This window comes from Microtus oregoni, unplaced genomic scaffold (assembly GCF_018167655.1).
Source record: "Microtus oregoni isolate MIOR12 unplaced genomic scaffold, Mior012 000086F_ref0000336, whole genome shotgun sequence".
Classification (NCBI taxonomy): domain Eukaryota; kingdom Metazoa; phylum Chordata; class Mammalia; order Rodentia; family Cricetidae; genus Microtus; species Microtus oregoni.
The window spans coordinates 671,562-699,509 of NW_024544552.1; the positions used below are offsets into that span (position 1 = coordinate 671,562).

General features: G+C 43.2%; 1 protein-coding gene across 1 annotated transcript in view; it reads left to right on the forward strand.

The window, feature by feature from the left end:
* Positions 1–27,559, forward strand: part of Grem2 (gremlin 2, DAN family BMP antagonist) — a 103,572-nt gene extending 76,013 nt beyond the window's left edge. The window contains exon 2 of the mRNA XM_041643406.1: positions 24,155–27,559. Within this exon, the coding sequence (XP_041499340.1) occupies positions 24,156–24,662 (507 nt within the window). The 5' untranslated portion in view covers position 24,155 and the 3' untranslated portion in view covers positions 24,663–27,559. The remainder of the gene's footprint in view (positions 1–24,154) is intronic.
* Positions 27,560–27,948: the final 389 nt, after the last annotated feature.

Here is a 27,948-nt window from a genome sequence, read left to right on the forward strand (position 1 = left end):
GAGTTTGTGTGTTTCCCTTCTTTGAGTTGTGCTGGTGAAGGGTCTCTAGATGTCTGAGTTATTATGGTCATTGTTGGACTCCTTGGTTAGTGATTTTCCTTCTATTACTTTCTGTAAGGCTGGATTTGTGGCTACGTATTGTTTAAATTTGTTTTTATCCTGGGAAATTTTGTTTTCTCCATTTATAGTGAATGAAAGCTTGGCTGGGTATAGTACTCTGGGCTTGCATCCATGGTCTCTTAGTTTCTGCAGAACATCTATCCAGGACCTTCTGGCTTTCATGGTTTCCATAGAGAAGTCAGGTGTAAGTCTGATAGGTTTACCTTTATAAGTAACTTGGCCTTTTTCCTTTGCAGCTGTTAATATTCTTTCTTTATTCTGTATGATTTGTGTTTTGATTATTATATGGCGAGGGGATTTTTTTTTTTGATCCAGCCTATTCGGTGTTCTGTATGCTTCTTGAACCTTCATAGGTATATCTTTCTTTAGGTTGGGAAAGTTTTCTTCTGTAATTTTATTAAATATATTTTCTGGACCATTGAGCTGCACTTCTCCTTTTTCTACTCCTATTATTCTTAGATTTGGTCTTTTTATTGTGTCCCATATTTCCTGAATATTTTGTGATAAGAGTTTGTTGTACTTGCTGTTATCTTTGGTCAGTGCGTTTATTTTCTCTATGTTATCTTCAGAATCTGAGATTCTTTCTTCTATCTCTTGTATTCTGCTGGTTATGCTTGTTTCTGTAGTCTCTATGCGTTTACCTAGATTTTCCATGTCCAGCCGGCCTCTGTTTTTGTTTTCTTCCTTGTCTCCAATTCAGTTTTCAAATCTTGAACTGTTTCCATTATCTGTTTAATTGTTTTTCCTTGGTTTCCTAGGGTATCATTCACTGCTTTATTCAATTCTTCAAACTTTCTGTTATACTTCTCATCCATTTCTATAAGGGCATTTTTTTTTTTGGTTTTTCAAGACAGGGTTTCTTTGTAGCTTTGGTGCCTGTCCTGGAACTAGCTCTTGTAGACCAGGCTGGCCTCGAACTCCCGGAGATCCACCTGCCTCTGCCTCCTGAGTGCTGGGAATACAGGCGTGCGCCACCACCGCCCGGCTATAAGGGCATTTTTTACATGCTGTTTAAGGACGTCAATCATTTTCATAAAGTCCATTTTTTCTACTTCTTCTTGATTAAGGTGTTCATGTCCTCCTGTTGTGAGGTCGCTGGGTTCTGGTGGTCTCATGTTATTTTTCAGATTGTTGGGTGAATTCTTGCATTGGCGCCTGCCCATCTCTTCCTCAGAATGCTCCCCTAAAGATCTCCTTTTACAGGATCAGGTCTCCTTGCCCACTGATGTACCTTCCCAGCGATGGCACTCTCCCGTGATGGCTCTTTAGGTGCCCCAGTGATGGCTCTCCTGGTGCCGAGATCAGATCTCCGTGCTGGTTGGGTAGCTCATAAACAAAACGCCTACCTTGCTTGCTGCAGGCAGGTTATTGAAACAACGGAATTCCTGCCCGCCCGGCTGCCCTCCGGATTCGATCCCAGTGCCCTAAGATGGCAGGGAGGCAGAAGTGGGGAGGGTTCTGGATGCACGCTGGGTGAGATAGGAAGAGAGAGGCAGTATGCAGGAGTGTAGGCCTTGCAGGAAGTAGTTCCTTGTCCTGGGCTGCTGCCACAGGTCAGAAACTCACTCACCCCAGAGATTGATCTCCTGGTGCCCAGATCAGATCTCCGTAGCTCATAAACAAAGCACCTACCTTGCTTGCTGCAGGCAGGCTATTGAAATAGAGGAATTCCCGCCCACCCAGCTGCCCCCCGGATTCGATCCCAGCACCCAGACAGGCTGAGCTGGGTGATGTTATGTACCCAAAGACGGCAAGGAGGCAGAAGTGCTCCAATGGACTTTGGTGGAAGTAAATACCAGGAAAATTAGAACCTAGTTACTAGAAGTTGAAAATGTCTAAGTCAATGTTTTCTCCTGAGCGAAGACAAACATTGCATAAAAGGCACTGATAGCGTGAAGGTGCCTTTGGATTGGAAGTGACAACAGTGACTTTCTCCAAAGACTTCTAAAGATCACTCTTGAATTATTTCATAAATGTGCTCTTAATTATCATGACTGGCTCCTGCTTAGTGTCCCACATGCTAGGAGCCAGAAGGTAGTAAAACTGTACTTACCATCAAACCTCTCTCTCTCTCTCTCTCTCTCTCTCTCTCTCTCTCTCTCGCCACAGGGCCAAATCTATTTTCCCAAGATAAAGCTGCCAATGGGGCCCTTTCCATGCCAGAACTAAGTTTATTTGGGTCGCGATAGCACATAGCCTGGAGAACTGTACACAGCAACGGCATGGCAAGAGCCACTGTCCCAGATTTGCTTTCATATTCTCAATCTGTTCCTCTTTGTTTCAGCATTTCTATTCAATTTTAATTATTTTTGAGATAAAAATTCTTTCATGACGTTTAACTTTTTTCTTTTAAATTTTGTCTTTGGGTTTATTTAGGTGATTCTCAATGAACTAGTAAGTTTGAGGGGACCCACTGTCCTGGCTCCTCATATTGTTTGCTTTTGGGCTGTGACTTGGGCACGTGAACTGCTCTGCTTTGTTGTGTGGCTGATGTCAGAGTCTAGCTTGCCTCAACCTAGGCTGCTACCAGAGTTTCATGGCAGAGCTGTGACTGGGAGTATAGGGATTGGCACTACAGGCTTTGCTCTAAGCAGACTTCCCAAGGAAAGCCACTATTCCAACTACAAACACATTGTCAAAGCACATCGTAAGTAAATATATAAAAACCCATGCAAGCAGCAATGAGTCTCAAGGATCAGTCACCCTAAGCCACTTTCCCCACAACACTGTTCCATGACTGAGCTCCTCAGCAAATAGACAATATTCCAACAAATGTCACTGACCCTTGATATGTCATCATCCTTTTGCCTACTCATAGCCCTTTTCCTGTTTCATATTAAAAACTGTATAAAAATGAGAAACCAGGGCACGGGGGCACAGACTGATGTCATTTTGTATGGATAATTAGAAATCACCACTTTCACCCCCAAGACAAACCCAGGAGAGGACAAAGCCTCTGTTATTTACACCAGCGAGAGGGAGCTGTGACGGGAGGACCAGAGTGGACCGGACTGAGTCAAGAGCAAAATTCCCGAAGGTACAGCAAACTTAAGAGCTTATTTTGGTAGAGTTACTTATCCCACTGTTTCAGATAGTCAAGGAACGGGATATGGAACAAGACTATGGATGCTTGATTAACCTCACTCCTTCCCCAACCCAAGGATGTCTTCTCAGCAAAACAAATTACTAATTTAAAATGAGGAACAAAAGCAAACAAAAAAACTATATAGGCTATGTAACTACACATGTGACAAACATGCCTGAACATGACAAATTTTTAACCTTGATGACGTATCTGTTGTACCTGCTCCTCAGAGCTGTGTACCTATCGGCAGATCTCCCCGCCCAGTGTCCTAACTTCTCATTCTGTGGTAACTGTTCTGTGAAAACAGAGTCAAGGGCAAGGTGTTTATGGATCTCACTGTATCTGCAGCTTAGATTCCTGTGTTGGAAAAAAGAATGGGGTGGATGCTGATAGAGAGTACCCCATCCCTAAAATACGTTTTCTGTACTATAGAATTTAGAAAGCCAATGAAAGGCCTGGGAGATGACTCCATTGTAAAGTGCTTGCTGGGCAAGAAGGAGGAACTGAGTTTGTATGCCCTGCATTCATCTAAAATGGTAAGGGCTGAAGTTTATATCTGTAATTCTAACCTTTGAGTAGTGGAGGCAGGGGGATGACTGAGGCTTGCTACCCAAATAGCTCGACCATATTGATAACTGATGAGTTCCTTGAGAGATGCTGTTTCACTCAAGAATGTGAGGGGAGGGATAAGGGGAGATACCTAATACCGTTTGCTCCTTTAAAGTGGTATGCTATGCAGTCTCTTATGCCTATTAAGAAGTAAGAACCCACGCTGTGCTTGTCCCAGTGTGACCACGGTAATATCTATAGAGATGTGGGAAATCTAGTTCTTTCTGTGTTCATAACACAGAGATTGTAAGCAGGGCCAGTTGTGCATTTTGAACCTTTAGATATGGAGTTATGGTTTTCTTTTGGCACTTAAAGTGAGGCAATTCAAAAGGTATACCATTCAATTGTAAAAAGGTAAAAGGAAATTGCTGATATTTTGCCAGAGAAAATCTTAGTTTGAATCCTAACTTTAAATGTCGAATTGTATTAGAAGCTCAGTATTTACATCTGGAAGATGGGAGTTAGTTCTTCTAACAGCTGCTTATAAGAAACACCTTGATTCTGGATTGTGTGTATGTGTGTGTGTATGTACACGAATATGGGTGTATGTATGTGTGTGTTTCTCTCTGTTTGTCTATGTATGTGTGTTTATGTATATGTGTGTATGTGCATGTGAATGTGTGTGTCTTGGTAACTGTCTATTGCTGTTAAGAACACCATGACCAAGGCAACTAAGAGCATTTAATTGGGGGTTTTATAGTTTCAGAGGCTTAATCCATTATTATCACAGCAGGGAGCTTGTCAGCATGCGTGTTACTGAGCAGTACCTGAGATCCACATCCTTTTCCTCATGCTGAGAGATAGACAGAGAGAGAGACAGAGAGAGAGACAGAGAGACAGAGAGGGACAAAGAGAGACAGAGAGACAGAGAGAGACAGAGAGGAAGACAGAGAGAGAGAGACAGAGAGACAGAGAGAGACAGAGAGACAGAGAGAGAGACAGAGAGAGACAGAGAGACAGAGAGAGAGAGACAGAGAGAGACAGAGAGAGAGACAGAGAGACAGAGAGAGACAGAGAGGCAGAGAGAGACAGAGAGAGAGACAGAGAGAGAGAGACAGAGAGAGAGAGACAGAGAGAGAGAGATTCCTGGACTTTTGCCTAAAAGCCCACCACCAAAGAAATGCTTCCTTGAACAAGACCACATTTCCTAATCCTTCTAATCGTTTCAGATAGTGAACACTCTGATATCTAAGCATTAAAGTATATGAGCCTAAGACGGGCGTTATTAATCAAACCACCACAGTCTGCGTATGTGCACATGTGTGTGTATGTGTGGTGCAGAGGTTTAAAATCAGCTCACGTTTTTCATTCACAGTAAGTATTGGTAGAAATAGAACTGGAGCCTAGGAAGCCAAAGCCTTGCACCCTGCATAGTCACCAGCTTTGGGTTTAAGATATAAATGGATGGCTCATATAGGGCTATTGGTGATAACACTAGCATCAAAAGTAACATATCATGCTTTAGCCTCAGAATTGAAGCTTGGCTGATATATGATGCCTTTTTTCTTATCTATGCTTTTCTAATATTAAAATCTTAGAACATTATCCTGATTAATGGACAATATAAACCAGAAGATAGCCCCTGCTTTTGTTGCTCAACCCTCAACAAGAGATTGCAATGCAAGAATCAGAGGTTAGGTGGAGTTACTCTAGAGAGATGAAGAACAGGGTGTTATGTTAGTAGAGGTCCCTATAGATGGAGTTTTCTCCCCAGGCAGCTCCAGATATATTCTATGGTTTCCCCACAAAGGCTCCTATGGCCACATCATAGTTAAAAAGCATACTAAAATCCCCCAAGAAAGGTAAGCAAGCATAGAGAGCAGCAATGATGCCCTCAACATCCATTTAATATCCCTATATGATCAATGGGACCTGAGTTTGCTTTCCTCATGAAAAAATGTTAATAAGTCACTTTGCTGCTCAAATTCAAGTTTGCAAATTTGACTTGGGAATGCTTTGCAGTTTCCAAAGAACTGAAATTTATCAGTCAGGGTCTGGGAGACTGGGAAATAGCTCAGATGGTAAAAGTTGCTTGCCACTCAAGCACGAGAAACCAATCTTGTATTCGCATTGTCCACATAGCAAGCCAGGTGTGTTGATGCCTGCAATCCTAGGTAAAGTAGGTGGTTCCAGGAGTTCACTAACCAATCAGCCTAGCCAAAAGAGTGAGCTCCATGCTTAGTGTGCATCCTTTTCTCAAACCAAGGTGGAAAGGGATCGAGAAAGACACCAAATGATGACTTGTAGCTTCTGCACTTGAGTGTGTGCGTGTGTGCACACACACATGCAGACACACGTATGCACACACAGGAATCAGATTGGAGAGAACTCAATGATCATAATTTTAAACCAAACTTCTCAGAAGTCACGGAAGCACACTGGAGGGGAGACTGCATGGGAGGTCTCCCCAGAGGGACCAATCTTTCTCTTTAGAAGGAAGATCCATGATTTCGATGACTGCGATCTAGAAACCTTTAGGAGCCAAAGGAGTCATCACCTAGTTAGTAATTTTGCATCAGCCCTGTGGTTCGCTGGTGGTTCTTTTCATGTTCAAGAGGGGGAATTGTTCAAACAATGTAGTCGGTTTGAAAGGCTTCCAGGCCCAATGCGAACACCAAGTGGGCTGCCCAGAAACCACACATTGTTTCCTTTAGACAAAAGATAATGATGCTCTAATGAGTTTTACCCTTTATTGCCCTCTCTGGAACACAGCCCCAGGAAGAAAACCCACAAAACCAAATTGTTAGTCCCAACATTTACAATATTTTGCAGTGACCCGGATCCCTTTTACTTTAAATGCTGGTACTTGTGTTAAGCGTTTGTGCTGTTTAACTCATGTGTCCCAACCTCACGGAGTCTCATAAGTGCCCTCCCAGAGAGAGAAAGGAAATGAGGAAATGAGGTAAACTGCTAAGAGGTTTGCTGATAGACCCTCTGAGACAATCAAATGCCTCTGAGATAGTCACCGACTGATGGGACTAGTGGGCGACAGGCCAGTTTGTATAGTGAGAAGAAACTGGGCTAATAATGTCCATTTAATCCAAAGCTTTTAATAAATCACCAAAAGTGGGATGGAGGACGTTACCTAGTTGATAGACATTTAAGGATCTGATGAGCACTGTGGAGGATGGGACTCACTGGGACCATTAATGGTGTCCTTGAGACGTGGCTCTTCCGTGTCTTCACAGTACGTTCCCTCCCTGTGTCAGTGACCGCCTTGGATCCTTGCGCATGCGTGCACAGCATTTCCAAACCGGTTTCTCACCATGGCCTCTCATCAGACCTAGTGGGTGCAGCTTCCTTTCTGACCGTCTGTACTGAAACTCCTGAAAGTCGACTGTGACTTCTCTATGCTAGATTAATGGGGCATTTTCGTTTCTCTGCCTGCTTGATTTCCGTGGAACTGTGAGTGGTGGAAACGCCTTCCCTGAGACAACTCTGCTTGCTCTATGTGGCACAATTTTTCCGAGTTTACCTTGTTCATCTCTGGTTGTTCCTTTGTAGTCTTCCTTTTCCTCTGCTGCTTCCTTCTATGGCTCTCTGCGACCAGGGGACAGTTTTCTCAGCTCTTGTTTTTCTCCAGGATCTGTAATCTTACTCCCCTGCCCTGTTTTCCTGGCCTTGAAACATGTCTCGTGGCCATTTACTTCTCTTGTCTGCCACTACCATCCTAGCCTCCAAAACCACTGCTTTGTCATCTAGATTGTCCCAATGCCTGTGTGTTTTTGGATTTCTCTCATAAGCCTCTGCTTCTCTACACAGCAGTTGAGTTCTTGGTTTTCAAGGCATCAAATTACAACTTGGAACTTAGTTGTTTTAAATCCTTCTCACTAAGCACAAAATAAAGTCCACATTAGTCCCCGCTTTATCACAAAAACTTTCTGTGATTTAGTCCACATGGTCTCTCTTTCTCCTCACCTCCCTTTCCCGCTTTCTCACAGTACAGCCCAGACTAGCCTGGAGCTTAGTATGTAGCCTAAACTGCCTTTCAGTCCCTTAACTAATCCTGGGACAGCAAGCATAGGCCATTATGTCCAGCCCTGAAATTTATCTTTAGTTCCATCCATCTTTGTGGAGCTAGGTTTTGTGGGTTTGTGGTCAAACCCAGGGCCTTGCGCATGCCAAGTAAGCACTGAACCACCCAGGGCCTTGTGCATGCCAAGTAAGCACTGAAGCACCCAGGGCCTTGTGCATGCCGAGTAAGCACTGAACCTCTAAGCTGCATTCCCAGCCCTTCTGTGTCTCGGTGATGGCTCCTCTTGGCAGCTGAACTCTGAACATTATTGTACATCATCACTACAGAGTAAGTTCTAGGAAAAGTGGGACATTATTTATTGTGTGTCCAGTGCCTATAACAGTGGCCTGGCACATAGTAGGCTCATGGTAAATGTCTGCTGAGGATTATGGGTAGATGAAAGGGCTGAACTGGAAGCTCCCATTGGATGGGGAAGCCCAGGGACATATCAGGTTCCAGCAATGCTCTCATCCAGGACTCTTGATAGACTAACAAGAGAGCGATATAACAAAATTCCATCAGGAAGCTGAGCTATGAATGTGAGTTTTTCATGAAATTTCATGTGGTGTTATTTTAAAGATACCACCTTATATACAGTGATTAAAGTAAATATAGGGTCAGAATTCTGGATTACTTTTTAAAAAAATTAGTGTTAGACTTATTTGGAAGGTTTGCTCAAATCTGAAGTGCTGGACTTCCCACCTCCCAGCTCCACAGTTCTCAGTTCAGCAGTTTCGAGGGGTGTCAGGGAAGAGAAGGGGGCTGGGTACAAAGTTTATATTTCTAATTACTGGTCAAGAAATCATAGTTTAAAAATCTCTGATCAGGATTAAAAAGTATTTGTGAAACGTGGGAAAGGCCCTGATATCAAGAAAATAGATGAAAATTTTAGTTAAAACTTAAACTTATTATATGAACCTGCGACTAAGTCATCTACTTAAATAACTGGGTTTTTTTAATTATTATTTTTGCTTTGCCTTGGTTTGGTATGGTTTAGTTTTTCGAGACAGGGTTTCTCTGTGTAGCACTGGCTGTCCTGAACTAGCTCTGTAGACCAGGATGGCCTTGAACTCAGAGAGATCCACCTGCCTCTACCTCCCAAGTGCTGGGATTAAAGGCGTACACCACCACTACCTGGCTCATTTTTTATTTATGTAAGAGGAGAGCATGTTTGATGCTAAACTGATGACTCTCCTAGGGGAATATTTATTATCAAAGCAATGTGATAATCTAAAATTAATTACACATGTTAGTAGCAGCATTGCTAGTACATTTAAAAATTAGCAGCAGTCAGACTAGAACAATAACAAAATACTTGGAAGATGCCTGTGATATATTACACACACACACACACATATATATATATATCCCTTAAAATTGTTCATATTTACTTGTATTTGAATTTGAGGTCTTGTAACCAAAATGCAACAATGTAAAAAAATAAGATTTAGTTTTTAAAAAGCAAAGCAGCTGAACTTAGATCACATACAACAACAGTTTCCACCCCAAAACTTTCACGGCCCCATCTTCTTAGAGATAAAAGCTTAGTGCCCTGAAGAAATCTGACTACTTACCTGTTTCATAGAATGGTACTTGACTATTATTGATTATGATTTTTAACCACAAATGGAATTTTGTCTCTCACTTCATTTTAGGGTACTTGTTTGATACCCAGTGCTGTGCTATTGCATGATCATCTGTAGCTGCCTGGGAGGCACAGACCCAGAGCCCAGGAATTCAAGGCAGCTTGAGCAGCATAGCTAGACCCATCTCTGAAAACTACATATATTCTGGAGGAACTGATCTTCAAGTGCACTACTCAGTGGAGATTAGTACCTTTGCAATGTTTTGTATTCATTGGTCCTATTTTATTAAAACTCATTTTTATTTCCACAGAGGAAATTCTGTACTGAATAGTTGTTCTTCACTCTGTCACCTCTAGACCCTGACATCTGTCACTGCCTTTTGTCTCCCTGAACTTACTTATTCCTCATTCCATTAGCATTTTAGGAGCTGTAGTGTTGCTTCTTCTTCTTCTTCTTCTTCTTCTTCTTCTTCTTCTTCTTCTTCTTCTTCTTCTTCTCCCTCCCCCTCCCTTCCTCTCCCTCCCTCCTTTTCTCTCTTCCTTCCATTTTTTCTATTGTTTTGTTTGAGTACACATCAGGTAGGAATACCTCCCTCTGGCCTATCTGCTCACTAGCTATTCCTTTGCTCTGGAGTAGCTCAGGGCATACACTAACTGTGGCTTCAGAGATCATGGTTTTAGATCTTTGTACTCAGCATGTATGAAGTGGAGGGAGGAGTCTCAGGTTCAAGTTCAACAGCCCTACCCAATAAAACTTATGATCTCTTGATATTACCATCACTACCATCTCTGGCACTACCATCATCATGAAATACAACTCTATCATTTGAAGTGTGTAAATTTTATTTATGCTCCCTTCTACCATAATAATCAGTGTTTCAATTTTCTCTGTCTGTATGTGATATGCGCCAGAATGCATATTAACATATGTATGGATGCATGAATATTCAATGTGCATACACATGAATTTGATTGTGTGGAGCCCAGAGATTGATGTTATGTCACGTCTTTTATTACTCTACTTTATTTACAGAGGCAGGGTGTCTTCATCCTATATCATGTGAATTAGACTATGCCAGCAAGCCTACTTATCTTAAGGCTCCCATCTCTACCTCCCAAGTGCTGGTATTATTGCAGACCATTATATGTGTTGACATTTTCTGTGGATGCTAGAGATCCAAACTTCAGTCTTCATGCGTGTGTGACAAGCACTATGGCCACTGAGTCATCTTTCTCATTCTCTGGCTCCTTAAGCTTTCCACATAACGCATCTTGACTGAAAATGACCTGAACATCATGAAAAGAAAAGGAGAGATGGTGGAACGCAATGCAGCATTAAAAGTCTGGTTCCTGCAAAAGGCTTTGCATGTGGGTGGATGAGGTACATTGGGTTCTAACTAGCTATGCTGGGAGTCCTCTGGACAGCATGGCACCCAGGCTTCATAAGAAAGGGATACTATATGAAAGCGCTAGTCTCTTTCCCATCTCCTCACCAAAGAACACTAAAGAAGTTCTGTGCTTTAAACACAGGCAAGTGGCTTGAAGAGCTGTTAGATCTCGGCTTCCACTAATGGTATCCTTGCATGCTTTGCATGCCGGCTTTTTTGTTTCTGATCCTTATTAACGAAGACATAATTAATGAAGTTTACCCTTGTCAGTGGACCAGAGCCCAGATAATTACAGTTTAGGTAAATACTCTTGACTATGATTTAGAGGACAGGAGCACATTAAAAATGCTAGTTCTCAGGTTCTAATTCGGGTGATGAGCTAAGCATTCCGCCCAGTGTGTGCGCTCTGGATCGGCATGTCTAGCAAGTTCTCAGGTGCATCCGGTTCATAGCAGCATTTAAGGAACACAAAAGTCTTCATCGAATTTGTATTGCATACGAATAAGAAATATTATGAGATTTTTCTCTTGAGAAAGACGTGCCACTATTTGTTTGGAAACAATATTGTTAGAAAATATTTGATAAGCTTGGCTTAAGGTAGAAGTGGTTCCGTTTGATGTTAACAAGAAACATTCTCTGCAAATACTTCAAAAGTTCAGTGGAAGTCCATTTTGTTTATGTTATTTAAAATTAGTCTGATCTGAGCAAAGATCTAAACAGAGAGTTATAAAGTGCAGAATGGACAGCAAACATCATGCGCACATGTGCATTCAGTAAATATTCGCTGCATGAATGCTACACTTAAATTTGCTTTATTTCCCAAATAAAAAGCAAAGGAATGATGCCTTTAACCTCCCAGATTTTTTTCATTCTCAAATATCACTTATAGTCTGGATGTTTGAATCCTAGCAAACGCAACATCTGTACTTTCTCAAAAAATATTGATCTCTCTTCATTTGTTCAGTTCGTAGGCACTGCCTATCTTTTATGTGGTGAGGGATATGGCAGACGTGGTCTCTACTCTCATGGAGTTTTCTACCAGAGAGAACCAGGAAGGCAGATATGCTGGGAAAAGGTTGATCACGGAGGAGACAAAGGAAATCTCAGAAAACAGATCGAACATCAGTTAAGGCCATGAACCAGCTTGATATTTGTTTCCTTTTGTCTATTGTTTCAAGGTGACTCAGGCTAAATTTTTTTTCATTATGGTTCAAGAGTCTACAAAATGGAAAAAAATAAAAATGAGAAGAATGTGTGTTTGTGTGCGGGAATGTGTTCATGTTCTCATGTGTGAATGAACTCGTGTGTAAGTGTGGGCGCGTGGGCACATGGAAGGCAGAAATCAGCATTGGATGTCATGTCTCAGGAACTCTTTACTTCATTGAGACAGGAGCATCTTAATGGAGCTCACCTGTTTGGTTTGATTGACAGACCAGAAAGCCCCCAGGGATCCACTTGCCTCAGCCTTCCCAGCACAGGGACTTTTAGAAAAGTGTGTGCCGCTATGCCCAGCTTCGTACACGGGTGCCAGCAGCTGGACTTCTGTCCTCTTGGTTGAGCAGCAAGCACTCCGCTCACTGTGACATCTGTCCAGAGCTGAGAACTAATAGTTGTATGTGTCCAGAACTGTGAAGTACAGAGAGACAGAAAGTGGACAACTGATTGCCCAGGGCTGGAGGTGATGTGCTTTAGATGGGTGAGGAGCATGACATGTGAACTAACGTATAATGCATTCTAAATTGCTATCACCTCATCTGTAGTCTCCCTCCCGCCCCTGTCATACTCCATACCTGCCTAGATATCTCTCTCCCACAATCACTTCTCTAGTTTGTTTTGAGACTCACTGCATTTAACCAGGGCCATCTGTGTGACCACGGCATTGGAATTGTCCATTGGAGCTTCCTGGGCTCACCAGTGACAGGAAACTTTCAGATGTTGCCCCACGTGACATGTTTTTTTCTTTTTCGAGACAGTCCTCTTGTAACTTTTGACAACCTTTGTTCTTTTTACTTTTGCAAGGGCGCCCTGCTGGGTTTCCTTTCTACACAGCAATGGATGGGCTGTTTGTAGTTGGATTTTTCTTTAGGTCGCCAGCTCACAAATAATGACACAGAGATTTATTAATTATAAAAGCTCAGCCTAGAGCTTAGGCTTGCTCCTAACTATTATTTTAACCCATTTATATCAATCTATGCTCTATTACATGGCGTTATCTCTCTTCCATCCTGTTTCCTCTCTGTGTCTCCTGGCTTTCCCCCTACGTACATATTCCTCCTTCTCCTCCTCCTCCTCCTCCTCCTCCTTTCTCTCCCCAGAAATCCTGCCTGTATCTCCTGCCCAGCTATTGGCCATCAGATTTTTATTACACCAATCACAATGGTACAACTCCGCACAGTGTACAAATACCCCACAACAGCTGTTTGTCCCAGGGTTCCACCCACATCCTCATCCTAGATTTCTTCTGCTTACAGGCAAACCATCCTTCCCACCCCTACACCGCAAAACTACAGCTCCACTTCCTGCAGCTCATCTCAGCCTGGAACTTTCTTCATGCATGAGGAAAGGAAAGGAACTTCCTTTCCTCATGGAACAACTCTTTTCTGATCTCTTACAGTAAATATTCAGCTCCACCCCACGACATCCAATTAATTGGTGCAAACCACCTAGATTTTCTTTCCTTTTTTTATTCTTGGATCTATTAAAACACAACTTTCTAAAATTTTCCCTTCCTTTCTCTCCCCCTGGGCTCTTGATTCAGGCCAGCAGTTCTGATTTCACGGCTCCCTCAAAAACCCAATCACATCATCTCCTATTTCCAAGATCACCATAACCATTTTCTTGATCTAGGATGCTATTAATTTCCTTCATGTGTGAATGCTATGGAGGTTCCCAGGGCATGAAGGATGAATAAGTGGGTCAATTAAAGTATGCAGCTCTAGCAAAGGTGCCACCTATTGAGGGCATGGAAGCAGAGAGTGATTTTACTCTTGGTATTCATTTTTAAATGTGTTTTCAACATTTTTTTCTTCAGTTTTTCCATAGCTCCATCTCCACTGGCATGTTTCAAGTCTTCTGGTTGTCTCTGATTATGTTTGTTTTCTTTGGTCCAGAGCCTTGGATTTGCCCTCCAATTTGTCTGAATTCAGCATCAGTTGTCAATAGCAGCTAACTGGAAGGAGGCAGAGTTCCCAAGAAGTAACACCAACCAAACCAGACTTCTTGTTTCAATTAGATTACTTAATACAGGGTTTTCCAGTTTTCTTCAGACCCATTAGCCAACTAAGTATTTTGAAAAAAAATGTCAGGAAAGAGAGGTTGCAGAATTTGAGAGGCGTGAGTGAATGAATCAGAGAGGAATGGAGCTTGAGCTCGCTCCTAACGTTTATACGTGGATATAAAATTTTTATGAACCAAAGAAATGGAGGGTGACTTATTGTTCTTGCCCAGCTGTATGATGGTACTATTCATACTTTGCAATGGAATAATAGAGGTCTGCATGCATTGTTGTATGGCTCCAACATCGTTACTTCTAAATAAAACCTGTGGCTTTTTAGATGACATCTCAAACTTGCAGTGTCATTTAAAGAATTTCTCAAATTGAATGTTGTGACTAAAATCCTTCTTCTTAACATCTCTAGAGATCTCTAAATACTGTAGGTATTTCATGTGTATTATTACATGTTTGTACAGTACATGAAAAATATTCCTTTAAAGAAAATGTTATATAATCTTTTTCTCTTTGAGTTCATATTTCACTCTACTTTCCTGGTAGCTTTGATACTTGTAAGTCTTTTATTTTTAATTCTGCCATTCTTTTCAGTGAAAGAGAGTAAACATGTAAGTTTTGCCTTTTGTTCAGTGGCCATAAAGCCTCAAATATTAAATGTTCCTGTAGATTGATCATTTTAGTGAACAACAGTAGTTGATCAACTACCTTAAATATGCTATGAACTTAGTTATTAAGCCTAGAATTATACATTTTAGTGACCAGAGGTACCTAATGTGAGGACATGATTTTGCTGTGAGTGCTTTGTGGATGAATGCTGCTTCTTTCTTGAAAGTAAAAGGAGACCTAGCAATTAGAGTGGGGCAGGATGGGAGCCATCTCTTTCGGGTGTCAGCAGACAGAAGGGAACGCTCAAGTGGGCGGGAAGCAGAACCTGCTTGTTTCAAACAAGGCATGTTTGCTATCCAATCTATTAGGAAAAAAAAAAAACCCAACAAGTGGAGCTTGGGGATTTGCAGAGTGATTGCTCTTTACCTCACTGTGAATAGACACCATCCTTACCATATGCCCGTTCAGAGATGGGGTGGCAAGCAGAGCTGCTGTAACTGCTAGAGGAGAGATTGCTGAGGTCAGAGGAACAAGGAGGGAAGGATGGCAGCCTAAAATGGAAGGAAAGAGGAAGCTGCAAAACAATGTGTACTGAAACTCAGGCAACTGCTTGAAGGGATTTTCAAGTGTTTGTTCTATGTTTAGGGGCCAGATATGTTCTGACGTACCTGTAGAAGACTGTATAACAAGTACTGTTTCTACTGAAAACTCAACCCAACCTCCATCACCTGCTTATGGTTTTTAAATAATGTTAAAAAGCCACATCTCCCTGGGTGTGGTCCACATGCCTGTAATCTTTGTACTTGGAAGGCAAGAGGATCAGAAGTGTTGGGCTGAACTGAATGACATAGCAGTACCTGAGGCCAGTCTGAGTGAGGTACATGAGACCCTGTCTCCAAAACCAATAAACAAACTACATTGATAAAATAGAAGTAAAGGTCATTCACTCAGTCAGTCTTTCATCAGACATAAATGTTTCAAACATTTCTTTAGAGCCATCATAAATGACTGTGGAAACAAAGATTAAATACCCTTGTTTTTCAATTATTTTCTTTCAAATAGAGGAGAAAATTTTCATATAGTGACTATGCTGGGTCTATTAGCTGTAACTAAGCAATTATATAAAAAAAGAACGCTGGAAACAAAGATGATTTAAGAAACACAAATGATTTCACAATGGAAATAATATTTAAATAACAGCAGTGATTAACAGTGATCCTAGGAAATACGTCAGGCATAAAAATAGTAAAGAGCAATAGCTTTAGAGATGTTTAGAAGTTGAAAGCTCCCCTGCATAGGGTTGAACATGCAGTTCTGTGAGTTTCACATATAAAGCAGATGGGAAAGAGACGCTATGGGATGCAAATGAAAAAGACAAAGGTCTCTGAAGGCCTATGCCAGCTGCTGAAGAAGTTGAATTTGCGATGGGAAACTTTCAAAATGTTAGAATTTTTGTTCTGATAGGTATCTGGGAGCTCAGTCTGAGAATGGGAAGTAGGGAGGCCAGTGGGGAGACTATGTCCAAGGTCAGGAGATAAGAACCTGGATCAAAAAGATAGAGGTGAAACGTGTTGCCAATGGATTTCATGTGGGAGAAGAGGGGTTCACATTTCGAGCAAACCCATGTGGTTTAGAAGTTGAAGTTTGATCTTGGAATTATCAAACACAGAAGCCAGCAGGATTCATGAGCCTATACAACCAGAAATACTACTGTTGAGTTCTGTAACGTAAAAGTCTATACTGTCTTACACGCACACCCTCGGCAGGGATTCCACAACCTGGGACGTTGTTCTGCTTGCATTCTGCTGCTATGACAAGCGACTGTACCAAAGCAATGAAGGGGAGGAAAGGGTTTGACATTTAGTCCCAGTCCATGTCTGTACACAGGGAATGGTACCCTCTTATACCAATTAGCAATCGAGACAACGTCTCACAGACATGCCCACAGGCCAACCTGATAAATATTAGTCAATTAGGATCTCCTTTTCAACTGAGTCTATGTCGGATCAAGTTGACAGTTAATACTAGGGCAGGCATCGAATTCTTGCATTAAAAAAAAAATCAGCACTATTAATTTCTCCTGGCAGGTCTATTTACATCAGGGAACAAAAATCCCAGAGGTATACAACTACCCATGTCAAAACCAATTAATTGAAAGGAGATGGGGCAAATTCATTGGCTTGGACCAACTTTCCACAACATGGTATGTGTTAGGTCCATGGTGAACTTAGAATCCAATGCCTGAATGTGGTTCTTCTAGTGAGGGCAAATAGGGCTATACATGAAGTAGCAAATGACAGTCTCAGCTTCCGGTGTAAAGGAAAATGCTAAGTTGGTCCCTGAGATCTGAACCATCAGGAGAACAGCAGACTCATGGGAAATGATTAAAGAGCCACAGGATGTATGGAACCTAGGACTGGAGAAAACATGGGGAATGTTTGGTGGGCAGTTGGGCATAGTACCTATGAGTCTTGAGCAGAGGGCTAATGACTGAAGTCAAAATCATGGATGAAGAATAAGATAAGATTATGAAAATAAGTCCTTACGGAGGAATTCCAGTCTGTTGAGGAAAGCATAGAAAGAAATGGGGAAAACAAACAAACAAAAAAATGCCAAGAGAAAGTAGATGCATACGCTGATGAAACCCAGAGGAAGGGGCAATGGGATTTGGCTTTATCAAATGTAACCATGAGTTGCTGTCATTCCTAAAAACTGTGATGTAGCAAAATCAAGCAGTTGGAAGTAAGACTGAGCAGGAAAGCTGTGCTTGGCTCAAAGTATCTTGAGCAGTACTCTCTGACTTTTATGGATGGGTACACTGGAAAAATCTCTCCTTTGTGCCCAGGGAAAAGTGATCTGGGAACACAGTACTATCCTGGCAGGGTGGGAAAGACTCTGCCGAGTGTAGTCAGTATGCCATGGCCAGCTTCTTGGGCATTAGCTTCAACTCCTTATCTGAAAAGAAGTAATGGACCGTCTGATAGCTGGGAGAACAATGGCGCTGGCTACAAAACCCTTCATGGAAGGCAGTACTCTTCCTTTCAAGCAAAACTCGTGGAGACTTTGTGGATAGTGGCTTGATGACTTCACAGTAACATGGTCTAGTGGGTGATAACACAATTGTATCTAAGGAAATCTGGAAGAAGCCAGCAGTGGGCCATGCTGGGTCCTATACTGGTAGCTCAATTCCCAGAAATCGACTATCTTTCCATTCTGATGCATGGGTCCTAAACAGAAGCCACTCCTGCCCATATACGTCCCAGTGTCACAGAGCTCCCTCATCCATTCCCTTATGGAAGATTACAGCCTGCTGCCATATTGCCTTGGGATTGGATTGCCTATCCTGAATGTACCCCAGTTCTTTCCTCAGACTAAGAGCTTTGATTACTCTGATGCCTTTGCTATCCATAAAACAAAACACCTAACCCAAAATCATATTTTCTTTGGTTGAAAAAATCTTCTTCAAAGCATGATATAATTTTTTTTCAGATGAAATGGAATTGTCCCTGGGATGAGAAGGTGGTCAGTTCGGCCCAAACAACGTCCCTTGGAAAAGTAAATTAATCTGATTGGATTTCAAACTCCTGTATCATGTGGGATGCCTTAATATTTCTGCTTTGAAATTGCTAGCCACTTCCCAGTCTTCTCAGGACACTTCAGAGATTTGAAGTTAGGACTTCTGAGTTTGCCTCTCACAATATTTCAACTTCTCTGGCTTCGAATGAACGGCAACTACTCCTTTGTAGTCAGAGCACCCCTGCATTTGAACTCGGTGCGACATTATCATCAGAGACACGCAAATTAATAATAAGATGTCTTTTCACATGTTTCTTTTTCAGATAGGCAAAAGTTATGTGTGGTTACACCAAGTGTTTGCAAGTATATGCAGCAACAAGGACCTACATTTTACCCCAGGGAAAGAATGCTGGCATCAGCACTTGGAAAGCAACCTGTGGAAGCTATTCCAGTTCAAGCTGAGCGTAGCCTGTGACCCAGCATTTGCCCCATGTCTCCTTTAAAAATCTGAAACCGGCAGACATAAATAAACAGATATTAGAAGTGTCCGGTGTAACGCTGTTGGCTACAGAGGACAAGCAGAAGTGCCCTGCAGTCTCTTACTAAGATGAATAGATAGGATTCATTTTAATAGTCAGCAGAGGGGCGAACAGATGTCTGCAAGTACCCACAGGTGTAGAATCTCAAGCATGCAATTCTGAAATGGAAAGCTGAGGGTGATGTTATTTACGTGAAGAATTATGACACCCTCTCAAAAAACACTCATGCATAAATCATAACCTAAAACATAAGCAGTGAATGGTACAATGCGTACAGAGAGCAGGATGCTGGTCATCTCAGTGAGGACATTCAGAAAGAGCTACAGGAGGGACCTGTAGGTCGTCTCTCTATAGATTCATATTTTTTTTAAATTGAGACTGTACAATAAAGATGAGAAATGTCAAGATTGTTTTCATCTTGGCGATTAGCCCATAGGATTTATGGTATTTTCTATCTCACTCCATGAAACAGTGAATAGAAATTTTGAAAGAAACTCACTTTGTGTGGCCAAAAAAAAAAAATTAACACGAAGAAGGCAACAACTAAATTGGATAGGTGGGGTTTGAGGCAGATGTTGGGTAATCTTTTCTGTAAGAGGCCACATAATGAATATTCTTTGACTTTGTGGGCATCATGGTCACTGGCTCCCCTACTCATTCTGCCCTTATGGTGCAAATGCAGCCAAAGTCAAAGATAAATGAGCGGGTGTGGCCACATTCCAACACAAGCATATTTACACAACTGAGCATCAGGTTTGGTTTGGCCCCAGGGGTCATAGTTTGCCTCAGTTTATAGTTGCGAGGGGGAGATTGGCTGTTTCGGCAACAAGCAACCCCAAGCAAAGGGTAATCTTGGAGAGCCAAGGAAATCCGAATGTGTCTCTAGAAAGTTAGACAAGGAACTAAATATTACCTTCCCAGTAAAAGACTCAAAATTACAGATGAAGTACCTTTGTTTGGTGAGCCTGTGGCTGTAGGAAACCTATAAACAACAGTCCCCGGTGATTAACATGGCTGGGGGTTTGGGTTTGTTTTGCTTGGTTAGGGTCTACCTCTTTGGGTAGAGGAGAAGTCTATCTCAGATGCTTTCCTTCATCCTTCCCTGGTGTTCTGGAATTCTTAGGATGTGGGAAATGTTCTGCCCCCCTTCTATTCTCAATACCTACACAGCCCATCTCCATCTTGCCCTGATGTCTAAACTCCAGCAAGGTCACTCTGAGGATGAGGTCCCCAGTGTCACTGCATCTTTGTCTGTCATCCACCCGCATGCCCCTGGTGACTCGGCACTGCTGTACCTTTCTCCGAAGAACTGATAGAAGGGACTTGTTATTTTGGCTGCCTAGGTGGTAGGCTGCTCTGGCTTCAAAGGTCAGGCCCAAGGGCGTTCACTTAGGGGAAATACTTCCACAACCAGCTCTCCTTTTATACAATCTACTTTGGCCAACCTAGTCTGCTCAGGCCATTAGCATTTATAGTCCTGGCACACTTTGCAAATTGACAACATTGTTAGGCCAGAAAGATGGTTAATAAAACCAACAGGAGTTATTTATGAGTTTCTTCTGATACAAGCCAAACACAAGATGTGAGAGTTCAATGAAGTATCCTCACGCGGTGGCAGCAGCATTCCCGAGAGGTGGTTGTATGCCAGCCATCTCTCTGAGTAGAAAAGGGGTCCAGGCAGCCCTGAAGTGCTAAATGTAGGTCCTGGTTGGCACCCTGACATGTGTGGGATGATAAACTGAGGATAGAGATGTGTACCTTCTCTCCAACTGTGACCCTTAAAGGGTCACCAGGGCCGGCACAATAGCTGTCATTAGCAGCAGCTGGCTCAACTGCCCCTAAAGTAATAAGGATAACTCCTAGTTGTCTTTTTAGCCAAACGGGTTCACAACTGGCTTACCTGTTCTGGCACTGAGATGCCAGGTCCTTGGCCAGATTCTTTTCGCTACATATAAAGGAGAAATGAGGTATATAGCAGGGGGCGGGGAGCTGGGCTGGAGAGGAGAGGCAGACTTGGCCCCAGTTGGGTAGATTTCATCAGTATCTTTGCCTTTCCTCAAAATTGGAAGTTCGCTTTACTTCCTTAGTTCTTGGGAGACACAGCTTCCAGGGATGGATGCCAGATGTTTGCATGCCCTTTTAAAGTGTTCAAAGAGCGCCTGTTACTAATCACCACATCGAATATTGTTCACACGAAGAGTTTCTGCCCCAGATTGATCTGAGCATGTTTCAGCTCTCTTCTCCTTGACAACAGTTAGAAGCTGCTGAAGGAGAGAGCTTGTAGTTTGAGCCTACCAAGAGTCCACCATAAGCTGTTGTTGGAGCTAGCAGGGGAGGACTAGGCCGGCCATAAATCTTTCCTGGCTGAGACTTGAAAACTTTTGGTTTTAGTTTACTTAGAATGTTAATAATTTTGGAAATTATTAAAGTAGAACCAAAAGACTCGCCTTTTAAGAGGCCATTGAGATCGCAAATCACTCCACAGATACAAGAGCTGAGCGGATCCAAGTCTCAACTCTTGCCATGGGTCTGCTGGAAGTGTGGCCATTTTCATATGACACCTCATGTGCGGAACCAAAGAGGCGTGAGAAGAGCCCTTAAAAGAAGCTTGGACTTCGAAGTTGAAAATTGTGCTGTACGAATGTTTTTATAACCGGAAAAAGCAAATCCCTTCCCCCCTCTCAGTTCTTCAGTGTTTCTTCCTGTTGGTCAACGTCACCTGCATTCTCTAACGTTAGTCAGTGTTTCTGGTAACGCCACCACCAGGACAATGGATCTCTCTGAACCTGGGACTGAGTGATTAGCTAGATTGGCTAGACAGCAAGCCCCGGTTCCTGCTCGCTCTCTCTCTCTCTCTCTCTCTCTCTCTCTCTCTCTCTCTCTCTGCCTCCCAACCTGGAATCACAGGTGTGTTTCCACGCCAGGCTTTTCTTCACAGGACTTCTGGGGAATCTAGCCTTAGGTCTTCATGCTTTCACAGGGAGCACCTTACTTATTAATCCATCTCCTCAGCTCATCCTTTCCAGACTTCAAATGACCTAGCACAATAGATACATGTTCTTTATACGGTCACATCCCCTGTGGCCATGAGTTTCCTCATTAGCCAGTTTTCCTTTACTGAAAGAAAGCACGTGAGATAACGGAAAAAGATGAAAGCTCATAGTTTTAAAGGTTTTAGTTCGTACACAGATCCGTGAAAAGTGCCAGATCCAGGGAGGGTTGAGTTTGTGGCAGAGAATGCTGCTCACTCCATTGCAGCCCAGAAACAGAAGAGAGAAGCTGGCTTGTTGTAGTGGGAGGACCGAGTTCTGCCCTGGCTGTTGTTGTTTGTGTTTTTATACTTAGGTTTAGGCCTCTGGATTTGGAGTAATTGTAGGTCTAGGTGCCAGTTTCTGGATTTGTTTTTGTTGGGTGGGTGTTTTCCTCCTTAGTTTCTGTTTCCTCTCTGGTCTTCTGGATCTCATGGCCTGTGGTTGAGTAGAGACAGGGTCTCTGTCCATGTTGGGGTGGGGGTGGACTTCTGATGTCCTGGATGGACTCTGGTCCACAGGGGGGTTGATGCACAAGTTTAGGACTGAAGTTCTGGCTATGTATGGGCATGGCCTCTGATCTGGCTAGGGGTCCTCTGGGGTTCAGATGCTCCTCTGGAGCCTGCACGGGACCAACCTAGCCCCTCTGCATATATCTGACAGTTGTGTAGCTTTGTCTTCTTGGGAACTCCTAACAGTGGTAGCAGGGGCTGTCTTTGACTTTTGCTGGATTTTTGGAACGCATTCCTCATACTGGGCTGCCTTGTCCAGCCTTAATACAAGGTCAGGTGCTTAGTCTTACTACAACTTGATATGCCATGTTTTGTCAATATCCATGGGAGACCTGCACTTTTCTGAATAGAAATGGAGAAGGAGTGGATAGGATGGGGGGATGCAGAGGGGACGGGGTACTGGGAAGAGAGGAAGGAGGGGAAACTGCAGTTAGGATGTCAAAAAAATCAGTTAGAGAGAGGGGGAGAAGAAGAAGGAGAAAGGAAAAAAGGAGAAGAGGCACTGGTCCCACACTCTCTCAAGGATATATTCACAATGACGTAAAGGCTTCCTAGCAGGTTTTACCTCTTAAAGGATCCTCCATATGCAAACTCCGGGGCACTGGAACTTGGGGGATATTTGGCCACACAACTGTAAGAGTAAAATACTGGTATTGACAAAGCTTGTGATAGTGTTTATGCTAGGATCCAGTCTCCAGAAATACTTGATGACAGAAAGAATCATCTCTGGGATGATGTACAAAGCCACTTGTCACTTAGACCTGGACTAGTAACAACGATATACACGGGAATTTAGCACAGGCATTTTAACATTACTTGATAAGAGAGAGATAGCTACATTCATGGAAGCCAAGGGTACAGAGCTGGGATGCCTAGATTCAATTATTTCATATATAGGCCTTGTGATTTTGGCAAGTTGTATAGGTTTTTCCCGCCTATTTCCTCATCCATGAAATTGGAAAAGCAGTCATACCTACTTAATGCAACTCTGATTACTAGTTACATTTACATATAAAAGGAAAAAGAAAACCGGCTATATCTTGAGTACCAATAAATTATAGTAAATGCCTGTATGAGCTTAGAATTTGAAAAATGCATTCTGGGACCAAAGGACTCAACTTCTGACGGCCTCAGTTGGGGATCGACAGTAGGTAGAGTCTAAGGCTGTTTCAGGGCTCAAATGAGCTGGGAAGAGGCTCAAATGCCAAGCAGTTAAGCCAGCAATAACCCACACTGTGCACACCTGTAGGGTCAATGCTGGGTGCTGTTATTGCTACTACTGCACCTTGGCTTTGGGCTACATCAACACTACTGGCTCTAATTTTTCTGAAATCATTCAACTGTATCTACTGTATCATTAACAAGGGTTATCTAAAGACCATCCATCTTTTTCTTGGCTCTAATTTTTCTGAAATCATTCAACTGATACTACTGTATCACTGATATTTTTCTTGTTGCTGCGACAAAAATACCTGACTTAGCCATCTGTTAAGGGAGGAATGATTAGTTTTGCCTTACAGTGTAAGAAGGGATAGGGCCTGCCTCTACGGGGAAGGTATGGTATCAGGAACATAAGGAGGGTTCTTGAGCAGTGAGGAAGGAAAGAGCAGCCAGGAAGTAGCACCGGCTGTCCTTCAGTGACTCACTTCCACCAGCGAGGTCTTACCAGCTGGGACGGAAGTGTTCAAACAACGTGAGCTATGAAGGATGCTTCCCATTCAAACCACAACACTGCCTTCTCCTAATAGTGCTGTCGCGTGCTTGCTGTTGGGTACCGTGTATGAGAGTCACAGCTGCCTCCCATGGTACTGTTTAATCATGTCAGACTTCTATGTCTCTGGGTATCCAACCATAAACACTGAGAGAAAAAGATGGATGGTCTTTAGATAACCCTTGTCAACCAACTGTTTTCTCTTGGCAGGATGTTCTGGAAGCTCTCGCTGACCTTGCTCCTCGTGGCTGTGCTGGTAAAGGTTGCTGAAGCCCGGAAGAACCGGCCTGCGGGCGCCATCCCTTCACCGTACAAGGATGGCAGCAGCAACAACTCAGAGAGATGGCATCACCAGATCAAGGAGGTGCTGGCCTCCAGCCAGGAGGCCCTCGTGGTCACTGAGCGCAAGTACCTTAAGAGTGACTGGTGCAAGACGCAGCCACTGCGGCAGACCGTGAGCGAGGAGGGCTGCCGCAGCCGCACCATCCTCAACCGCTTCTGCTATGGCCAGTGCAACTCCTTCTACATCCCGCGGCACGTGAAGAAGGAGGAGGACTCCTTCCAGTCCTGCGCCTTCTGCAAGCCCCAGCGCGTCACCTCCGTCATCGTGGAGCTCGAATGCCCCGGGCTCGACCCACCTTTCCGAATCAAAAAAATCCAGAAGGTGAAGCATTGCCGGTGTATGTCCGTGAACCTGAGTGACTCTGACAAGCAGTGAAGTCACCAGGGCAAGATGCAGCTCCACCCTGAGAGCCCTTGCCCCTGGGTCTCGCCACCGCCACTTCTGTCGAGCTCACTCACACTATGCCCGGTGTCCCTATCAGCAGCAAATGCATCTCTTAGGGCTAACAGTGCCCTTGTCACAAATGTGGACCGCAAGTCGATATGTTCCAGATCCACCCCGGGCTATACTCGTGTCTCCAAATCCAGGCTGTGGATCGGGCACAGAAGATGTTGGAAAACACTCTCAGAAACTAGACAGGACTTTTTAGGCGATGCACTGTCAATCGGGGATTGACGTTTCCACCATGTGGAAAAGCCAGCCTTTCCCTGGCCACATCCTACACTCCAGCTCTACCCTCCCTTGGTGAAGAACGCACCACTACTCTGTCGCAAACTTCGACTTCCGTTGGCCACCAGACCTCTGTGGTGTGGGCATTCACTCTTCTGAGCTGGGAGCTTCCGGGCTCTGAGGTTGCTGTGAAGTCAATATGGGCAGCATCCACAAGCTCACCCTCAAGGGGTCTCCAAACAAACCTGATACCCACAAGGACAAGGCAAGCTTAGTGGATCAGGAAATGACTTCCCTAGGAACTGTGCTCAGCAGGCCAGACCCTCTGCACCTCTAGACACCACCACCTCTTTTCTTGTTCCTTCTAGCCCTCACCTGTGGACTCAAGATGAACTCTGGTGCACATGCTCTTCCATTAGCCTGTCCCCACGCAAAAGGTCTCTGTGTTAATGTCAGTTCTATAATTGATCTATTGTGTAAAAAGCTGTTAAAAGTATTATCGACCTATCCCTGTATCGACTCACATGTTTGGACTCTGGCTTTGCAGCACCATTCTTGAATAGACAGTATCACAGGGAGTGAGCTGTAGAAAAGGTATTTTACCGAGAAATACTGCCAGGTCAGCAATTCACTGCCACACACCTTTTATCAGATTGAGCGGGGAGGAGGGACATGTCACCATTTACACACATGAGTAGGACATCACTGAGACACTAAAGCATTGCAGCATAGTGTAGAAACTGGGCTAGGACAGATGGTGTATCCAGGCGAGTCATTGGGAAGTGGTAACGCTTGAGGCACACACGTGAAATGAGACCTGGTACTGTCTTCACTGCCATAGCACTAAGCAAAAAATATTTTCTATTAAAATTCATTTAAGGATATATGGGATTGAGACACTTGGTGGCACAGGCAGACATAAAAAGTACACATAGAGGGTAGTAATGTAGCTGAACTGTCGCTCAGAAAATAGCTTCCTTTCCAAAGACTAGACTTCTACGAATACCTTAGGTCACCCTTCGACTTTGTGATGAGTTGTGGAAGTCTCTGTAGTGTGGCCTTTGATGAGAGGACATTGAAATAATCTATTTTCCTCCAACATTACACTCACGTTCAATCTCTTTGTGCAATTGTCCCTGTGAATGACGTGTATGGAATCTGACAAATGTGAAGGAGAAGCCATTGCTGGGGCTCAGAATATGTTAACCTCCTTTGGTTGGCCAATTCTCAGTGCAAGCTCTTGCACAAGAGTGGGTTTCCTCATGTGTGAGAGAGACCATCCGTTAGCTGCTCTGAGATTCAGGCTTCTGGACACTCAATAATGATGCTGGCTCTCTAGTTGGCCACCCAGAGCAAAGGACTGGGGCGAGTGGGGTAGGGTGTTTCAGGTACTCTCTTACCTGAGTCAGAATGCATGTTTTTGAGTTTATTTACTTCTGCAACCCAGTAAACCCTAAGCCCAGCCGGTGTGGTTTTGATGGGAATGTTAACTTCAGAAATGAGAGCTCATAGCCTGAAATCTGGAGAGAGAGATGAGAATGGAGAAATTGTAGAGGGCTGGGACCCCTGGGATGAAGGCAAAAAGAGAAAAGGGCGCCCAAGGTCAGAGCTGCAGTTTTCACTTTGAGTAGAAAACCTCAAGCTAGAGCCAGAGCAGAACATGCAGCAGGAAAGCTGTGAAGGACATCCGAGTTTCCTTAATGGAGGATGATGAAGTAGAACAAGAAGGGAGAGAAGAAGAGTCTCACACCCAGCTGCAAAGCCAGCCCATATCATTTTATTAACAGGACCCACACAAGTAGAGGAAGAGTTGAGCTAGCAACCCACAAAGTACACATGTTAGCACTCTTTTTGATCTTAGTCATGGTTGTACCCATGAAAGCTATATGACATGCTGTGGTCTGAGGCTACTTCTGGGGTTATTGTATGTATAATGTTTACCTTCGAGTGGCTCAAATTGTATTTAAATTTTGTCTTGTTTATAAATGAAGAAAAGCTATAAGTATAATGTAATTATTTTATAGGTATACTATTAAGTTATAGAACCAGTAAAGGTACTTTGGGATTATATGTGATCCTGGTGTCATGTGCCATAAAAGCTGAATTCTGCACTTGTGTCCTTGGGTAGCAAGGGATCTTGGTGCACTCAGAATGTTCCAGCCTCTGGGAGTTCACCACTGGCCCATGTCACAAACTGTCCTTGGGGGTTTGGGATCTTCTAGGAGAATTGGAAAGAAGCATTGAGCAAACAGAATTGGTGGGGATGGCTCTCCGTCCCAGTCTACAGGAGCACCTAGCCTCTTCCAAATCACCCACCAGCTGAACATAGAATGTACTCACAGTGCTCCTGGAATGAGAAATGAGGAAGCTTTGAGAGACTGATGCAGCAGAAGTCCACTGTAAGTCTCGTCGTCTCTCTTGTAGCCAGTGCGCCACACTCGTGTCTTACATAAGCCAGAAACTGTGCTGAGTTTTGCTTAATTTTCCGTTGACTTTCCACAGAATTCAACATTTCTAATTTAAACACGTCTCAGTTTCACAGTGTTGTCATTTTCCTGCAAGTTGAATTATCTGCCATTTAAGAAATGCAATGATCAATAAAACGTAAAAATCTTAATAAAATTGCATGTGTGTGCTTCCCTGTATAGACTTTTACTGAATCAAATTCAATGTGACAATAATTGATGACAATTATTAATAAGATGATACTAATTCATCTTAGTTTTTTTAAATAAGAAGAGTCTACTTTGATCAATGTCATTCCAAGTGACTTGTTTCTGTAGTTGGCTGGCTGATTCTTAGGTTGCACAGTCAAAGAAAAGGAACTGTTGCTACGGAGTGAACAACTCAGGGATGTAAGTACTTCTAGAAAGTTTACTTAATGAACAACTGAGCTACTACCATTGACTATTGTTTGCCTGGGAGATAATGATAAGATCTGATCATAAATGCTTGTTGATCTTCAGGCTATCCTCTGAATCTTACTTAAACC